The 20075-nt window shown below is 37.7% G+C and overlaps 1 protein-coding gene across 2 annotated transcripts in view; it reads right to left on the reverse strand.

The window, feature by feature from the left end:
- The window catches only part of LOC103260654 (regulator of G-protein signaling 7), an 81553-nt gene that overhangs the window by 30548 nt on the left and 30930 nt on the right, over nt 1-20075 (reverse strand). For both annotated transcript variants that reach the window (XM_008058305.2, XM_008058304.2), the window contains exons 4-8: nt 15272-15346; nt 5716-5814; nt 5189-5250; nt 3821-3931; nt 2434-2559 (exon numbers count right to left, since the gene is read on the reverse strand). In XM_008058305.2, the coding sequence (XP_008056496.1) occupies nt 2434-2559; nt 3821-3931; nt 5189-5250; nt 5716-5814; nt 15272-15346 (473 nt within the window). The remainder of the gene's footprint in view (nt 1-2433; nt 2560-3820; nt 3932-5188; nt 5251-5715; nt 5815-15271; nt 15347-20075) is intronic.

Consider the following 20075-nt stretch of genomic DNA (forward strand, 5'->3'; position numbering starts at 1 on the left):
CTAAAAGCTCTAAATACCAACCTCCCATATGACCCTGCAATCCCACTACTGGGAATATACCCTGAAGAACTCAAATCACTCTCTAAAAAAGATGCCTGCACACGTATGTTTATCGCAGCATTGTTCACAATAGCAAGAACCTGGAAACAACCATGCTGCCCATCAAAAGAAGACTGGATTAAAAAAATGTGGTACATATACACGATGGAATACTATGCAGCCATAAAAAAGAACAAAATCATGAATTTCGCAGCAACCTGGATGGAACTAGAGTCTATAATACTGAATGATCTCTCACAGAAAAAAAGATCCGAGTATCACATGTTCTCACTCATATAATGGACCTTGAACATCCAATGTAATACTATAAGAAAATGACTGACAGCACTGGGAAACTATGGGGGGGGAGGGGGATGGGATTAACAGTAGCAAATATCTGTCTGGGGATGGGAAAACACCTCTTATCAACAGGGTGCCTGAATGAAACGTTATTGTACACCTAACCCTTAACTGTACCCCATAAAACCATAATAAAAAATATTGATTAATAAAAAAATATATATATAGCATAGCATACTTACAGAATTAGTAAAATATATTCTGGTATTCAAGAATTTTAATTATATCTTTCTAAATTTATCTAGCTATATTTAGAAACATATGACAGGCATACAGTAGGTACTAAAGATATATATATGTTTGTGTATATATAAGAAAATCTAATATTTCTTATACGTAATTACTTAACGGGGAGACTAGTATGGCATAGAATTATTAAGATAAAAATGGTTAAGGCTTGAGCCTGCTAGGTATATGTTCTAGGAACCCAATGGCATCAGCGTACTGGTTAGCATTGTTGTGAGAGGCTGTGTTTGGCTTTAGTGAAGTTTTTAAGGAGATTCTTTCAATGCCTTTGCCTATTTCTTGCTGGGTGATTTACGAGCACACCTGCCCACACTGCACTGAGTGTTCAGCAGATTTTGACCAAAAACGGCATTACCCCCATACCTCACCCTTCCTATTCACCTGATCTTACCCCTATCAACTTTTTGTTTGTTTCCCTGATGAAAAAAATCCTCAAAGGAAACATTTTGCTGATGTGAAAAGAGGAGAAACAAAAAAATGGCAGAAGCACTAAAAGGCTTCAAATCGACAAGTTCAAAACTGCTTTGAGCAGTGAAAAAAGCATCTTGATGGGTGTATTGCTTTCACCAGAGAGCGCTTTGAAGGTGACTGAAGTTTAAACATGTAAGAATAAATACACAGATTTCTAATGAATACTCTTCTGGGTTTTGGGGGGTTTCCCTTGTTAAAAAAAAAAAAAAAAGGATATATTAGACCAACAGAGATCTTCAGCAACTCTAGATCTTGCAAAATCCCAAACAGGAAGGATTTCCATAAATTTGAAGAAGAATAGGAAGCTGCAACCCAGCAATCTATGTCAGGCACACAAAGAGAGTTAAACTTCCCCAGGTTGTCTGTGGTCATTCTGCTTCCTGTAGCCATGAGACACCTGTCAACATCCTGTGTATTTCTGAATGGTTTGGTATTGGTATCTGTTAAATCTCCTGAAAAGAGTGTGACAATACCTGGAGCCGCCTAATTCCAATGAAAATTAATGAATGCTGAGACCTTACCACAAATGAGTATCACAGGACTGTATAAGTCATGAAAAAGTAAAAAATAGGGCATGCAGTTTCAAAAGAATAATGAATGAAGGCGCTCATGGAAAAATAGTGTTATGCAGTGGAAAGTTATCACTCACTTTAATGATCTTAAATAGAGCTTTTAAAATCTGATCTGATGTCTCATATTTTAAAATGCAATTTTCAGATGCTCCTTAAGTTAGAAAGTTTCAAAAATATAGCAGGATGATGTTACAACAGATAGGCAGAATGGGTGCCCTGCCTCACTAACAGCTCTATGCAGTGCTGCTATCAACTACCCTGTAGCTGTATTTACATGTGCAAAGCAGATGAATTGCCCCAACAGTTTTATCTCAGGTTACTTGATATAGGTGCCCAGTCTCTTCTCTGTCTTACTTGAGAAGTGATATGTAAAGAAAACCGCAATGAAAAATAGATGATGTCTTAATTTAACTGCATAAATATTATGGTACAATCTCAACTCTGTCAAACATTGGTCTAAGTAATGCACTTCTTTTTGGAGTTCATTTCAAAGGCACTAAATTTATAGAGTAAAAAATCCAGAGACAGTGTGAAAATAATTTATTGTAAATAATTGAGATGTTGGATAGCCTTTGCCTTGGTTACCTTTTTCTTCTCTTCATTAGGTGGCAGAAATTCAATGGGTTCATAACATCTCCATGATGTAGGTAGAAGAAAAACTGACGACTTAAGTCTAAAATAAGCAGATGCATCACACATAATGTCCCTCTGTTATATAGTATTAGGTCCTAGCGAAGTGCCTTACCTTAAATTTTCTGAGCTGAATTCTGATTCTAGAAATTTAAGGAACTGTTCTCTCCCCACTGGATCCTTCAAAGCCTCATCCATGCCAAAACCCCATCGTTTCACCCTCTGCTGGCTTGGTTCTTTGCTATAGGAGATAAAACAAAGCCAAATATATTCCTTTCATTAGAATTTCCATTTTCTGTTATTACATTTCCCTCTCAAAATCACATGTGCCTTGAAGTTCCCATCTTTGATTTATCTTTAGAAAGAAAGACACATCTCTGATTAATGCTCTACATGAAATTCTAGTGAGGTATAAGTTATACAGATATTAATAATAAAGTCTAACATTTTTTGAGCATTAGGTGCTATGTGCTCTAGATGAATTATTTCTTTCAGTGTTTTTCTAACAACTTTATGAGATAGGTAATAGTCTCCTTTTTTTTTTTTTTAACAGATGAAGAAATGGAGGCATAAAGAGAGTTATAACTCACCAATGTCAGACAAGTAAAGATTCAGACATATTGATCCCAGTGCCACATTTTTTAAACACTACACAATGCAGTCTCATGAAGGTATGTTGTACTGGGGAAAATGCATTGGTAAATAAAAGACCTCAGTACCAGTTTATGACTCTGGTGTCAATTAAATATGTGACTTAATTTGAGTTAGAACATTTTGGGGTTCCAGCTTTATCACCTATGAAATCTTTAAGTTGCAGATGGAGAGTTCTAGACATGTCATGTATCTAAGAGACAGTCCCTAAATGCAACCTAGAGAAGTGCTACAGTGTACTAATCTCATTGTAAAGTGAAGTGCAATGATCTTTTTATGACTGTCAAGATTGATGATATAATTATTTCCTCTATACTGCTCAAGAAAGAAACCAGGAAGCCCAAAATTGTGCTTTTGTTTTCTTAGGAAGTCACTCTCATGCCAGTTTCTCTCAGTGTTTATGGTAGGCACATTTGTTTTAAAATTGAATTTAAAAGGGTATACTTGTTTGGGGCTTAACTATTGATGGAGTTTGCACTCATTTTGTTTGAATATATGGGCCTTTGTAGCTATTTAGATTTTCAAGGGAAGGTAGTAGCAATGAATTACATTTTAAGAACTGAAGATCCTAATTCTGACTAATGCATCTTGAAACTCTTGCACCTCTAATTTTGGGTCAGTTCTTCTAGCAGTGCAAGTCTTAATGCAAATGCTAATGTCCAAAGCTCAAAACCATTATCTTGAAAAAGAATGTTGTATCATGGGCTATGCTGGCAAAGAATAAACTTACATTTATAGTTTACTTAAGAGTGAAATTACATTAATAATTAACCAACTATAGGATTCATCCTATTTCACTCAGACCCTAAAATAAAGTGACATAGTTGAAAGGAAGATAAAATGCCACCTACCTTGCTTCAAGTTCCCAGAAAGTAGTATCATCAGACAGCCATGGGTTAGAGGGGTCGGGTGGCACAAGAAATGGGTCGTATTCTAAATACTGTTCTGTATAACTTAGTAGACTAGAGAGAAGAAAACATTTTCACTTCCTTTAGTTTTCTGACAGAGGTTACACCCAGTCCACAGTAAGGGACACACAACAAACATGTCGGGTCAAGGAATCCTTGTCTGCTTACAGAATGAAATCTAATGGCAATTTTCATGTTTCAGTAACTTACATGAAACATCATCATGCTTCTTGGCAGACAACTGTGGTTATGGATTCCATCTCTCCCCATGCCTAAGCCATATAAGTCAATAATATCCCTTTGTCAAAATGAAGAAATGTGGAAGAGGTCAGTGTTTGAAGGGTAGTGCTAAAGGTCAGTTCCAATCCCTAGTTAACCACTTTACCCAAAGCAGAACTGATTTTAGCCAAGTTGGAGAACTGATTAAATGGAAAAAGTATTTACAGAAATTGGATTAAAAGGGGGTCAATGATAATTTTCAAAAATCTATATTTACATTTTAAAAAAGAAGAAGGGAAAGAAGTTGGAGAGGTAGGATTTGGCAATGCCCAAAAGTGAAGAGGAACACCATTAAGAATAGATTTGAGCCGGGCTTGGTGGCTCGGCCTGTAATCCCGCGCCTTTGGGAGGCTGAGGTGAGTTTATTGCCTGATCCCGCGGGTTTGAGACCCGCCTGGGCAGTGAGACCTCATACAATAAATCAAAAAATCAGCTGGACGTGGTAGCACGTGCCTGTAATTCCGGCTACTTGGAAGGCTGAGGCGGAAGGATCGCCGGAGCCCAGCAGGCGAGCCTGTGGTGGCCGGGAGTGGCCACTGCACTCCAGTCTGGGCGACAGAGTGAGACTCCAACTCAAAAAAAAAAAAAAAAAAAGAATAGATTTGAATGAAGAAAAGGAAAATATCTAAAATCTGAGTTTCATTCAAATTCTGAAGTCATGAAATTACAGAGTGATTGCTAATGTTAAAGGCAAGTTTATAGAAAGACTTCAAGTTGATAAAAGGTAATCAGCAAATTGAAAGTTGAATTTCTTCCAGCAGGTGTGAATAGATTCAACTCTATGGCATTATCCTGTATATCTGATTCTTGGTTGCACAAGGATAGATTCAGGTGTTTAAGACAATAAAGATCATCCTATTATTTACTGCAGCAAAAAAGTTTTCTGAACATGTTCCATATGAAAAAAGAAAAATAAACTCACGTTACTTACAGGATTCCAATTATTTATCTCAACCCCTTTCCCGACAGTTCTCTTACCATTGTTAACACACTTAAATGTATGACAATTTAAACTTAATATGAAATACTCACCTATCAGCAACTTTTGACATTTTTAACCGATGTCTATCTAACTGTATTTGCCAATATTTTATCTGGAAAGAAGGTTAGAGAAACAGTTTATAAGTAAGGACATTTTCATAATTTTCAACTCTACATTCTGATAAACTGGATCATTCTGAGCAAGAGTATATTCTAAGTCAGTAAAATGTCAAAGTTGGTTAAAAATAATCAAAGCTGGGGATCTTAAAGAGTTAACATAAAAAATCGAATGCAAACATATTGCTATCACTTCAGAATAACAATGACTTTGAATATTCTACCTACTTTAGCAAAATGTAACTTTATTTTTAAAGTTTATGGAGATTTTAAACATTCATTCATGGTGAATACTTAGATCCAGAATCACATTCACCATTACCTTTTATTTGAACAACTTCTATGCGAAACAGTCAACCATATAAAGAACCTTTAAAAATACCCACTCTTCACATGCACATCTGGTCTTCACAGCTGCTACTCTATAAACCCTGAGCAAGTCATCTTATAGATCAACCCACCTGTTGTTGCAACTCATCTTCTGTTGGAGGTTTGGTTTCTGGTGTTGGTGTGTGGGTAGGACTGTGACTTCTAATATCGTTTTGTAAACCATAGACAGACTATATTAAAACAAAAAATAAACATATTGGGACAAAATACCATTTACAGTCAGAAACTTTCTAAAAAGTAATTTTGTATTATAAATTCAGTACGGCAGCCCAAAGCTGATCTGATTAAGCTTCTGATCAAAATTCAAAATGCACTGCTGTCATAAATATCATATGCATATAAAATAGAAGCACAGCTCTTTGAAAAAATATGTAGTTAGATTATTAACTTTGACAGAATAATTGATTATATATAGAGAACATGGTGAGCATGATAAAATTTGGGGGCAGGCTGAGAATACAAAGCTGGAAAATGTCAACACTAAATAACATTCAGTAAGCACTGATTTCAGCAAAAATAGAGGTAACTATAAAATAAAAGAGAAATTTAGTAACTCAAAAGAAGATTTTAAAACCATCTCATTTTTACATAGGGATGAAATGGAGTACACTTAGGAATGTCACTAGGTTAAGAATTCTATTGCTGATATGGTTTCTTTTTTTTTTTTTTTTTTTGAGTTGGAGTCTCACTCTGTCACCCAGACTGGAGTGCAGTGGCCACTCCCGGCCACCACAGCCTCACCTGCTGGGATTCGACAATCCTTCCGCTTCAGCCTTCCGAGTAGCCAGAATTACAGGCATGCACTACCACGCCCAGCTGATTTTTTTGATTTATTGTAGAGATGAGGTCTCGCTGCCCAGGTGGGTCTTGAACCCGCGGGCTCAGGCAATCAACTCACCTCAGCCTCCCAAAGGCACGAGATTACAGGCTGAGCCACCGAGCCTGACGATATGGTTTCTTATGGTATAATCAAAGACACTCTAGAGTGTTCCTACCTTCCCACGAAAACATTGGGCTATTTACATCACAACACTGGCCTTGCCACTGGATGCCATTTTGCAAACGTCAGTGCCCCCCCCGCCCATGGCTTCACACATCTTTGGAGTTTGGATGCCCCAGTACTTCTTTATTAATTTGTCAAAAAGTCAAACCTGCCGTTTAGGAAGACTCTTTTTTTTGAGAAAGACCCATTGCTTAGTAAATATAAAGATCTGGTGACCAAAGGGGTAAAAAAATCTATCCTAGACTGGGATCAGTGGCTCAGTCTATAATCCCAGCACTTTGGGAGGCTGAGACGAGTGGATTGCCTGAGCCTGTGGGTTCGACACCTGCCTGGGCAACTTGGAGAGACCACGTCTCTACAATAAATCAAAAAAAATTAGCCAGGCGTGGTAGCGCACGCCTGTAGTTCTGGCTACTTGGAAGGCTGAGGCAGAAGGATCACTGGAGCCCAGCAGGTCGAGGCTGTGGTGGCCGGGAGTGTGCCACTACACTCTAGTCTGGGCGACAGAGTGAGACTCCAACTCAAAAAAAAAAAAAAAAAATCTATCCTCAACTGAAAGTAAAACGTCCCACATGTCAACTTAAGGAGAGAAGCCAAATTATTTTTTCTTTAATATCAAAGTATCATTCTTTTGAAATAAAGAATTTAATGTGTGTTATTGAGCACTTTTCCTGTGAACATGAGGAATGAGAATGAGGGCAAAATAAAACTGTATGAGTCCTGAGAAATTAAAGTTACCATTTAAGGTTTGCAAAGAAACTACTGAAATTAGACAAGGGTCGACCCAGATGTTTAATGGAGCCCATTTTCAGGCCAATCACCAAACCTGCCAGTATCTCTTTAAGTTCAAGTGGGTTTTGTTCTTGATCTGCTTTCACTTACATCTTACCTCCTCTTAAGGTTACTTCTTGGCTCTCTATCTGGACCCTTTGGACTTAATTTTTCCCTTGTGTCTCCCCATTATCTCCATTATTTTTCTCTTAGTCTTTAACAGATTTTGTCTTGGATGTAACCATCAGGGTTATCTAATCCCAGACTACTTTGGGAAGGTCCCTTCAATGACCTTCTCTTGCCCGAGCACCAACCCCTGGGAATCCAGTTCCTATATCTGGCCATCTATTTCAACACAAGGAGTAGCGCAAATGCCATGGATTCACTATTAACAGTACCAAGCTATATAACTTGAACTTGCTATTTTCTTTCACTCATTTATTCACTCATTCATTCATTCAGCATTTACTGAACACATACCGTATGAGGATATAATGCTAAGCAGTAGAGAAATAGAAGCAAACAAAATAGATGTACTTCTTCTGCCCTTGGAACTCACAACTCAGTGGAGAGGAATAAGTTACACAAATATAACACAAATAAATATATGATTAAAATTGTGATAAGTCTTATATTAAATAAAAGAAAAACAAGCATAAGACCTGCAGTCCCACAGAGGTTTAATTTAATGCAAGAAGTGGAAATGGTCTAAATAAACTGATGCTAGTCATATTTGAGCATGACTAAATGGAACAGCCTTCTAAACTCTGAAATAATAGTTAACATTGAAATTTTTAAGATTTGTGGCATATACACAGTGGAATACTATTCAGTCTCTAAACAACAGGAAATTCTGTCCGTTGTGACAACATGGATGAATCAAAAAGACATTATCTTAAGTTGAATAAGCCAGAGAAAGACAAATATCACAGGATCTCGCTTATATGTAGACTATAAACATGTCAAAGTCATAGAAGTAGAGAGTAGAAAGGTGATAATGAACTGGAGAATGGGTAATGGGTAATGGGGAAAAGAAAGACATTGGTCAATGGGTATAAAGTTGTAGTTAGATAGGAGGAATAAACACCGGTGTCCTATTACACAACACAGTGACTATAGTGAATAACGTAGCATATATTTCAAAGCAGCTAAAAGAGAAAAATTTAAATGGTCTTGCCACAAATAAATACTAAATATTTGAGGTAATTAATATGCTGATTATTCTGATTCTGTTCATTATATGATATATACATGTACTGAATATATGCAACTGTCAATTAAAAATAAAATAAAACTAAAAAAATAGGCAAGTGAAAGATTGCCAATTATCTGTACCTTCTAGAATCTGCTATATTGTTTAGCTGTATCACATTAACTTTCTTTTTTTTGAGTTGGAGTCTCACTCTGTCACCCAGACTTGAGTGCAGTGGCCGCTCCCGGCCACTGCAGCCTCGACCTGCTGGGTTCTGGCTATCCTTTCGCCTCAGCCTTCTAAGTAGCCGGAATTACAGACATGCGCTAGCAGGCCCAGCTGATTTTTTTTATTTTTTTTATTGTAGAGATGAGGTCTTGCTGCCCAGGCGGGTCTCGAACCCACGGGCTCAGGCAATCCACTCACCTCAGCCTCCCAAAGGCACGGGATTACAGGCTGAGCCACCGAGCCCGGCTCACATTAACTTTCAAAAAAGAAAATAAAAAGACTGTAATACTTAAACTTTCAATTATTTTACGTAGGTTCAATTATTAAAAGTTTTATAATAATAATCTACAGGTCATATAAATAGCCTATAAAAAAGATGGTTTGAACACTAAGCTTTTGAAGTAAGGTTAAAAATAATTAAAAAGACTGCTAGAAAAACAGCAATTCATAGTATCAAAAAAGTGATTTATAAGTTATTTTCTATCTCTACACTTCTACAATGGTTTCAACATTCATGAATTTCATGTACGCTTCATAAGCATTCCATATGAGACAGTTACCCAAGTCATTGGGAGGTTTGCTTAAAGTAGTCTTCCAGGACCCTGGCTACTAGCTCTGAGGTTACAGTAGAGTTTCCATTTATTGTTTTAATAAAAGTAAACATCAGGGGCTCTCACATTTATCACTATGATGCTATTCACTTCCTGGGAACCAGTGATAGCTTTTAACTTTGATTCTTGGTTACAATGAAGACAGTCATGAGGAATATAATTTTATATTTAATTTTATGGACAAAAAAGGTAAATAAATTGGTTGTATTTTGGCAGGCAAGTTATAAAGATCATTTGCAATGTGAAAGACTTCGCAGAAAAAGGAAATGCAGTGAAAGAGTAATACAAGGTGGGGTGGCATAGAGCTAGCTGCAGGTAAGGCTAGAGAGGAAAAGCAATGAAATCTTAACGTTTTAAGATTAGCAGCTGGGGAAAAATCAGATTAACTAATTGAGATTCATTTTCAATTTTAATAGCAAAATGTTGATCGAGATATTTTGACTTGATTAGCATGTCTTTTTATTCCCCATGGTGCCTAGACAAGCACTTTTCATATATATCATGAGCCAAATGAATACTGGATAGGTTATTCATAAAATGAAACAGACTTGACTTTCCACATAAATTTGTTCATATGTGATTTATTTTCACATTTTAGAAGAGAACTAAGAAAAATTATCCCCTATTTTTTGGGAGAGGTATTTCTATGGTCTGAATGTTTGTGTCTCCCAATATTCATATGTTGAAATCCAACCCCCCAATGTGATGATATTAAAAGGTGAACTTTGGGAGATGATTAGGTGTATGGGTGAATTTCTTATGGATGGGATTAGTGCCCTTATAAACGAGGTCCGAAGGATCTTGCTTGCTTCTTCCCATATCCGAAGACACAGAAAGAAGGCACCTTCTTTGAAGCAGAGGGTAAGCCCTCAACAGATATTGAGTCTGCTGGCACCTTGTTCTTGAACTTCCTTAACTCCAGAACTGTGAGCAATACATTTTTGCCATTTATAAACTACCCAGTCTAACATATTATAATTCATTATAGCAACCCAAATGGACTAAGAAAGATTTTAAAATGGAAACTACAAAGTGCAAGAAGTCTTTCTGCCTTTCTGTGTGGAGTGCAATCTCTGCAATTTTTCCTAACTGGAGCTGGAGTGGAAATATTTCTTTTTCCTTCCAGATTGTTTGGCCCAACTAGAGAATGGAGTGTGACCATATCCGACACCATGTGGACAATGCCAATATAGACAGAGCAGAGAAAAAGAGACTAGAGAGAGAGAATGAGAGCGCTCTTATGGTGTTTGGTCCCTAGGTCCAGTCAGACTCTGGGCCAGCTCTACCCCTGCTTGCCCCCAGAGTTTCAGTTCATGAGTCAGAATACTGCCCTCTTTATTCATTCTAGTTTGAGCAGGGTTTCTGTTGCCTACCGCTTACTTAAAACACTTTTGTAATGCTCTAAAATATGAGTTGTTTACTCTGTTAAATAACAAATTACATCTTAAATTTACACATGTTGCATATGGAAGTGAGGAAATGTCAGTCTTTTTATGTATAGCAGCTATAAGCACTGCATTATCACTAGCAGGAAAAAACTAGGTACTTAATCATTTATTTGCTAATTTTTCTTCTAGGACATACACATTTGCTGTTCACTAATGCTGTTAGCTATAGTATTAAGTGCCATAATGTCCAAATCAAGGTGACAGAGGAAAAAAATGAGCAGAACAGGAAACAGTTTACTGTTGTTTTGCAATATGGGGGTTGATGTTACAGGATACAACCCAAAGTGTGGGTTCAGGTACACACAAGCAAATGTTTTTGTCATTTTCCTCAGGTTTTGTGTTCTAGGAACCTCTAGCTATTGTCTTATGGAAGGATCTAGCCTGTGATGGTGAATTTTGTGTCTGGAACAATGTGGTCAAACATTATTCTGGATGTTTCTGCAAGAGTGTTTATTGGATGAGATCAAATCAGTGGACTTTGAGTAAAGCAGATTGCCCTCCATATTGTAGGTGGGTCTCATACAAGCAATTGAGGACTTAAATAGAACAGAGACTGGCCTCCCATGAGCAAGAAGGAATTCTGTCTCCAGACTGCCTCCGGATTTGAACTGTAACTTTTCCCTGGGTCTCCAGGCTGATCTCCTCTGAAGATTGTGCACTCACCAAGCTTCCACAATCATTCGAGCCAATGACTTAAAATAAATTTTTCTCTCTCTCTCTTTCTCGCCCTTCTCTTCTCCCTCCCTCATTCCTTCCTTCCCTCACTCCCTCCCCTCTTTTTGGAGCTATTCCTCTGGAGAAGCCTGGCTAATGTGGGCTATGACTATTACAGAAAAAATTTTAGTTTATCAGGCATATAGTTCCCCTTAAAACTTGTCTAGATTAAGCCAATTTCTTTCTGGCTATGCTACAGTATCATTCTTTCAAAAAGACTTGAGAAAAAACATTTTTATCTATTTCCCTATATTTTAGTAAAGTATATTCAAATGAAAAAGAGACTTGAAAATAGACTAATCCCAGATTCTTGAAAATACTTCAGATCAGCCTTCTCTACACATATTTAATAAACATGTTTGAAATTCAACAATTCAAATACAACATCCCAGGATGAAATGTAAAATAATCCTGATTTTCTAAGGCAAATACACTAGATGATTACTTTAGAGATTTACTGGGTCCTTCATTCTTTTTAGGACATGTAATCACAGGAAATATTATTACAGCTGACTCCCAAAGAAATGAACAGCAGCTCCCTCTGCTAACAGCAGTGTCTGTTTTCCAAAACTAAACATGGTCCAAGGGTTCCACTCTATGACCTCTGAGCAGCATAAGGCAGAGGGCAACCACATAACTAAGAAAGCCCAGTTACGGTGGAAGGACAAAGCAGCTTCCAGAGGTGACTGGTGGGCCTCTGCCATTTTTCTGTCTAGGGTCTGTGATCCCACAGAGCAGTGTGCTACACAGGGATGGAGGTGTGAAACCCTCAGAGGGTGGATGAATCAGTCTGCTGCTTGTTGTCAAGGTGTTCGCTGATGAAATGTTGTGGCAATTTAGAATCACAAACTATTTAAATTCCCTTTATAACGTATTAGGGACTGTGTTGTGTCTCCCTTCCTCAGATTCATATGTTGAGGCTCCCACCGCCACTGTAACTATATTTTGAGACAGGGCCCATGAAAAGGGAATAAAGGTTAAGGGAGTTCATAGGATTGGACCCTAAGATGACAGAACTGGTGTCCTTATAAGAAGAGGAAGAGACATCAGAGTTTTGTCTTTTTCTCTTTCTCGGTGCACACACACAGGAAAAATCACTGAGGACCCAGCAAGAAGGTAGGCATCATATAAGCCAGGAGGAAATCCTTTCCCAGGAACTGAACTTGACAGCACCCTAGTCTTCCACTTCTAATCTCCAGAATTGTGAGATAATAAATTCCTATTGTTTAAGCCAGTTAGTCTGTGTTATTTTGTGAAGGCGGCCTGAGCAGACTAAATAAAGCTTAACAAAATCATATAATTATACATATGTACAGGCATTCGTTTGTCTACTTGCTCAATGTTTGCACCCTTATTAAACCATGAGTCAAGGGAGCGAGGCCCTGCCTGTTCCGTTTACTGTAAAGATCAGTGTGTATCTAGTGTAAAGTAGAGACTCACTAATTTTGCTGACTGAAGGGATTATTCCAGTTCCTAACCAAGTATGAGCTAAAGTGTCAGTGTCAGTGATGGTGATTCTAAAAAACAAGTCAGTATGTGGCTTAGAGTCCTATAACCCTCTACGTAAAACAGCATTATCATCTGTGATGATTCTAGCAAATGTAACACTTCTGCTTGTGAGAAGTTATATTTATCAAATTGCAAGGAAATCAGTTTTCTTCAACTATGGAAAACAAGGGTATGCCTGCTACTTGTAGGTTTTTCAGAAATTTTGTTTTTCTCTGGTCAATTTTAGTGTTATACAGCTCTGCAGTGAAGTCCTGTTTTTCTACCATTATTGATTCACAGGAAATTAGATGGCAACCAAGACAAAGAATGCTAGGTCTCAATGCTTCTATTTCTTTACAGTTTCACCTTGTGATGCCTCCTGAGTTTTTCCTCATTAAATGAGAGCTGTTGACACATGACCAACAATGCTATAAACTAACGCTTTTCAAATTTTCAAAAAAAGTTGCTACATGAAGCGGGCAAGATTATCAATACTGAATACAGTTTAAGTGCTATCTTGCTAATCCATACACTTTCTCTTCTGAATCAGAGCACATCTGGGTTGATGTCGGTGCAGGGGAAACATGACACACGGTAAAGTATTTCTCAGAGTAACTCTCTACTCTTCAGAAAGTGGATAGAGGTGGTGGAATGCAGTTTCCAGAGAGCGGATAGCATTCTCGAATTGTGTTCTGCAAAGAGGTCCCAGTGCACTCAAGATGAGCATAAGATGAAAGCAAGTAAGGAGGACCAGCTGCAAGAGAGACAGAGCAGACAGGCTTGCTTTGGTCTGGCTTTTTCTCTTTCTTTCAGAGAATTCCGAGGGGTACAAGCATTGGAGCGCTGCACCTGAGTGGGCTTTGTGGTGCTTTGCTGGGTTTCTTTATCCTAACATCAAGGTAAATTGTCTTAAAAGAAAGAAAAGGTATTTGGACCATATTTGGGACCTTTGGACACGATGCTATGTTTCTAGGGATGAAAGAAAAAGACAACATGAAATAAGACTAGGAAAAGATGTTTAGGGCCCGCTGGAAAATACTATGGCTACATAAGGAAAAAGCTACAGAAAAGAAGGCCTTGAGTTTTGTGGAATGCATTAATCCAGCAACACCAGCCTGTGGGCTGTGTTCTCATGTGTTCTCAAAGTAACAGCCACAGACCAGAAATTCTTATGTGTATCACACATGTTTTATGAAAAGAATAAAAATGATATGTATGTGTGTATATTGCTTTTTAAAAAATATGTAGAAATGATTGTCATGCATTTTCAAAGGGTTATCTAAAATGTCACTGAATTCAGGTTGGGATTTTTTTTTTCCCTTACGTATTCTCTCACATTACAGACACTGAAGATACAACCATCCTCTTAAGCTTCTGTCACAAAATTCTGTAACTGAACATCTTTTAGATGTCCTCCTTTCCTCGGATTTTCCTCTAAAAATACCCTTCCCTCATCAGTATCACCTTTTTTCAGGAAATCTCCATTTCTCTTTCCAGGGCTCTGAAGGTGACGTCCTTCTCTGTCATGAATAGCAGAGGTCCTCAATTTTACTAGGTCTCTCCTATCAGACTCAATCAGTACCACCCCTCTACCTGGGGAGTCCGGTGTACTGTAGAATTAGAGTGGGGTTATTTCTGAGGAGACGACTACAGAAGACACAGAAAAGTTGGAAAGATACTCCCTGAAATGGGGACAAAGTGTTTTTGTGGTTGATGTCTTGTAAACAAGGTAATCCATCACCGAGATCAGCATGATAAAGAAAATGTGGCACATACACACCATGGAATACAATGCAGCCATCAAAAAAAGAGCAAATTCATGTCCTTTGCAGCAATGTGGATGCAGTTGGAAGTCATTATTCTAAGCAAACTAACACAAAAACAGAAAACCAAGTACTGCACGTTCCCACTTATAAGTGGGTGCTAAACACTGGGTACACACGGACATAAAGATGAGAACAACAGACACTGGGACCCTAAAAGGGAAGGAGACAGGATAGGGCAAGGATTGAAAAACTACCTGCTGGGTATCATGCTCACTGCTTAGGTAACGGGTTCAACAGAAGTTCAAAGATACCATCACACAATATACTCATGTAACAAGCCTGCACGTTTTCCCCTGGAATCTAAAATAAAATGGAAAAAGATCAGCACAACAAACATAGATTTTACCTTTCGTGTTTTGTGTGGGTTTCTCATTCTGGATGACTTCTTAATGTCCACTTCAGTAGTATTTACACATCCAGGCTGGAAAAGGAAATACAAAGAAACACAGGAATCTTTGGGTGTGAAGTTTCTGACCAATGCATTCATTAATGACTCATCCTCTAGGACCTAAGCAAATGCCACAATGACACAAGTCAATGGCAGGGTTTACTTGATGGCCACAGCCACTTCCACCTGCTGTAGCAGATAATAAAATACCTTACACTCTTCTACTCCTCACATTTAAAAGCCTTCATATACCATTCTCAAATTACTCCCAGAGAAACAGGAAAAAGAAATCCTTGGGCTTCGTGTGTGAAAGTGGTTGCTGATACTGTCAGTTGTTAACCCCCAGAGTTAGGGTGCCTAGGCACAAATGGGGTGACACCGCCTGCCCCACTGAAATCTGCATCAAACCTCCTGCAGAGTGCCCCCTCTTTATAAAACATGACACTGCTACTAGATGGCAGCCTGCTTTTCCCAAGTCAGAAAACTAAAATGGCATTGAGTTGAGCCAGCTCAAATCCCACAGTGAATTTTTCTTTCAGTGATTATAAAATACAGTGACTGGAAATACGTGTTTTCCATAGACAGAACATGTAATGGAGTTCATGGCTAAAATGAAGAGGATGAAAAAATAAACTGGTAAATAATATACCACACTTCTTCCCTTAAATCTCAGGCTTTCCTTTTCCTTTCCCTCAGGTTGGTAAACTCCTTTAAAACAGGAGATTTGGAGGAAAAGTATGGGCAGCCTACTGCTAGTTTTCTGGCAACCTCGGGAGTTTCATTTTGCCAGAATTATTGTTCTGTTGCACAGAAACAAATAGCTGTAAGCTTCTTTTATATTTGGAAGAGGAGAAAGAAGAAGGGAGGTGAGAAGAGAAGAAAGAGAAAAGCGAAAGAGAGAAGGGAGAGAGACGATGAATAAGGAACACAGAGAAAGGAGATTAAAAAATACATGGCATCACAAATCTAAAATGGGCCTTAGACGTCTTGTATTCTTTAGAAGTAATTAGAATATAGTGGTTACATAGATTGTGTTTCCTTTACTTTCAAGTTTTTGGTAGAGGATTTAAGGATCTCTGGCATTAGTGGGAGAAAAAAAAGTCCACTTGTTCATCTCTGCTCCATTTCTCTATTTCTTTCCATAGATTGCAAGAAAATTACAGCATTAGGTGTCGTTGTGAGAGATTCCAGAGAGACTATGAATGTGGAAAAATCTTGAGTGGAGTTGGGGAGAAAAGCAACAAGGCAGTGCTGCTGTGATTAGACTAAGGTTGTGAAGGACCAAGCTGTCTCCACAACCACGGGCAAGCGACGAAATGCAGTTCTTTGTATAATAAGGACACTGGGAACTTTGCTTAAAAACCCCTCTCCTGATAGCATAGCTCTTTGGGAAGAACTCCACCTTATTATCTTCATGGAAAAGGAAGAAAATGAGCAAAACATTTTTTTCTGTTATTCTTTCCCCCACAAAGACTACATGTAGAATGCATTTATGGCACACAGAGACATTACACTATGAACATAAGATAAATTATAAGTTTGGTTTGTGTATCTATTTAGGAGTAGAAATAGCTGGTTTAGTACGGCGGTGAGGTTGGCCAAGTAGGAGGAAAAAAGAGCACTTAGCCGTGTGGAACTAATTTACTAAGTGACACTGAGCAATTCACTTAAACTCTTCTAGAATCAGGTTGCTCTGTATCTGATATTCTGTTTTGATTTTTCTGTTGATCTAGGCATGACATTTTTTTAAAAGACCCCCAGGGATTTTAAGATGCAGCCAGAGTTCACAACAATTGATCTAAATGTAATGAAGACAACGTTCTGAACATATTAAAGCACCATGTTTTTATTTCCTGTTCCATTTCTATTTCTTTGTATTCTTCCATCCCTAAGCCTGAGTCATAAAGAAAAGGGAGACATTAGAAGTCTTTACACTTCTATCAATATGTCAAGAGCCAAGTAAGATAGGTTATGGAGATTTTCTTCTGCATGTTTTTGGCGGGAATAATTGGGATATGATATCCAGGAAAGAGAATGTATGCTTCTTCATGACCTGGAGGGAAATAGAAATAAAGGTAAAATCCTGAGCTCAGCAAGTGCCTCATTTTTCTCTTCTGGGGAAGAAACTCTAAGAAGAACAAGAGGAAGTAATCGAAACTACCAGACAAGTATAAGGCAGCCTGTGAGGTAGCTAGTTCCATGCCCTAGAAGTAGCCCTACATATGATTGGCTCAAATATGAATCTGTAAGATTGGAGGAAAAAGAAAGATGGGCTTCAGAAAATGCTTCTCAAAGCTGGCATTCAACAGGTTAGGTATCCAGAATTTGTTGCATGCCTCAGTGGTAAAAGGAAGAGAAGTCTGAAGAAGAATAATAGGTGGATGGGAGCTTGAGGCTGGGACAAAGGCACAGTGTGCAGGGGATTTTATGCTGGGAGCAGATGTCTGAAACACAGATGCCAGCAGTGAGTGCCAGGTGGGGAGATAGTATTTTCAATTGTAGCAGTCTTTGGAGCAACCCATGCTAAACCTGTCTAAAGCAGAAATCAAGGATCTGAAAGACGTTTTGGGGATGCTTGGCTTTCATCTAAACAAAACCTCTAGACCCCAAGCTCCTATCCAAAAACAATCTTGGATAGCAAAAGGGAAAGGCTAAGGAGAACTGAAAGTGTGTTCATTTATCCAAAAGTGACTGAATTACTTAAACGACTATTTAAATTATGGCAGCACACAGAGCATGCACACTGAAACCTATCCTTTGAACAGGTTTTCGAGAAAAATAGACCAATTACAGAACACACAGAAAATACAGTTTCTGTATTTTCTATGCATATCTGAGGATCCTGAACTGACTGAACTCCAAGACTCCTTCAGTACTAAGCTAGGATACCAAACCAATTGTCCTTCATTCCAGGTGGAATAATTAGCAATTACCTCCAGAAATTATGTTAGTCATTGAAGGAAAGAAGTGGAAAGATCCCCCTTCCCACAGGAATGTATCTGACTGTCAGTCCTTAAGAAAATTAAAATTTCATCCTTAGATTTCAAAGATTATGGCCTTTTAAATTTGATTAATGAACCATGAGTATACATCTAAAATTCCCACTTGAGCCAATTATTAACACCATTAATCAGCAAATTAATAAGAAAGCATTGATTCTAAAAGCAAACATTATTAGAATCTGAACCATAAGATATGTTTTATGACCCAGCTCCCAACCTAGGAAAATAAAATCTGCCAGTTCAAAATTTGTTGCTAATAGCTAAATAGTTAAAGAAAGAAACTGGATCTGAGATACTTGTCCCAGAGGCTCTCCAGCTTCCTATAATTTCTAAGAAGCCTGTAGGGACAGCTAATGGTTAAACAGATCTATGATATCTAAGTTAACTAGGAAATTCTTGAAGATAAAAAAATTTAGAGGCATAAAGTAGTCTGGTCTACATCTTAATAATTAAGGTCATGACCTACTGCCAGTAATTCCTGAACAGCTGCTTTCAAAAGTCATGTAAATGTGATATGGCAATAATATTTTTGAATTCTTTTATTTATTCAAGAAATATTTCTTTCTGCATCTGTCAGGATAGATGGTGAAATATAGAAATGAAGGCATGATTCTAACCTCAAAAAATTCTTAATAAGGATGACAATAAGAACAACAGACACATGAATAAGCACAATACAGGAGCAAAATAACGAGGTAGTAGTTGACACAAGGCATCACACAACAGAACAATTCAGACATCCATTCTAATGTACATTCTGTTGGTTCTTCTCAACATGGCAGATAACGTTTTTAAAAAGCGTTTTTGAACAATGTTTTTAAACTAATAAGATCATGTTGTCCTTGCTTATTTAAAAAAGGCAATTATCTTTTTGAAGCACATATAATAGACACCACTAGCTGGCACCAGATTCACATGAAATGTTATGCATACATTTGTTTTCTGCAGAACTAAACATAGCTTTCCAATAAGATATAAATAACAATACCATTACCAAGTAGACGCTCCGTAAAAATGCTCAAATATGTGCTATTTGCTGGATACAGTATTAAGTACAGAGTATTGCAGCATTTAAGCAATAATAAAGTGCTATTTACACTGGTCTAGAAGTGAGTCATGTTATTTCTAGTGATTCAAAGGTGAATTTATTTTTGACAGGACTAAGCATGGTTGTAACATTATTATAATACTATTTATTAGAAAGTAAAATTTAATATTGTGGAATCCATTTCTGAGGTAGTAAAGGGCATATATCACTGAGAAAAATTCCTTTTGTAGTGTTCACGTGAGTGTCTTCATGAGGTGCAAAGGAGAAGTTGGAATTCTTGATTTCATTATTAATATTTTACTTAAGAGAATTAAATATTATCTAATTCCTTTCGTGGCATAATACCTTTTTGTTAGTTGTAGCAGAAGGCACATGTGTATTCAGGAAAACACAGGAGAACTTACAATGAAGAGCAGCAGTGAGAGATAAGAATAGAGGGCAGCCTTCTTTACGTTCAATCGCTGTAATGACGAGAAACTGGGCAGATGATGTCACAAATGACATGATTGGAGGCTTAGGAAACAAGGTGGCAAAAGGAGCTGATAGTAGGAGACATTCATACTTTAGACTTTTTTTTTTTTAAAGCAATGATTCTGAGAAAATTAAAGTTTTAAATAGGCATAGTCCTTCCTTATCCGACAGAGATAAGTTCCAAGACTCCCAGGGGATGCCTGAAACAAGGATAGTATCTGGTCCTGTACACATTATTTTT

This window comes from Carlito syrichta, unplaced genomic scaffold, assembly GCF_000164805.1.
Source record: "Carlito syrichta isolate Samal-C Ts95f unplaced genomic scaffold, Tarsius_syrichta-2.0.1 Scaffold303287, whole genome shotgun sequence".
NCBI classification, from domain to species: Eukaryota; Metazoa; Chordata; class Mammalia; order Primates; family Tarsiidae; genus Carlito; species Carlito syrichta.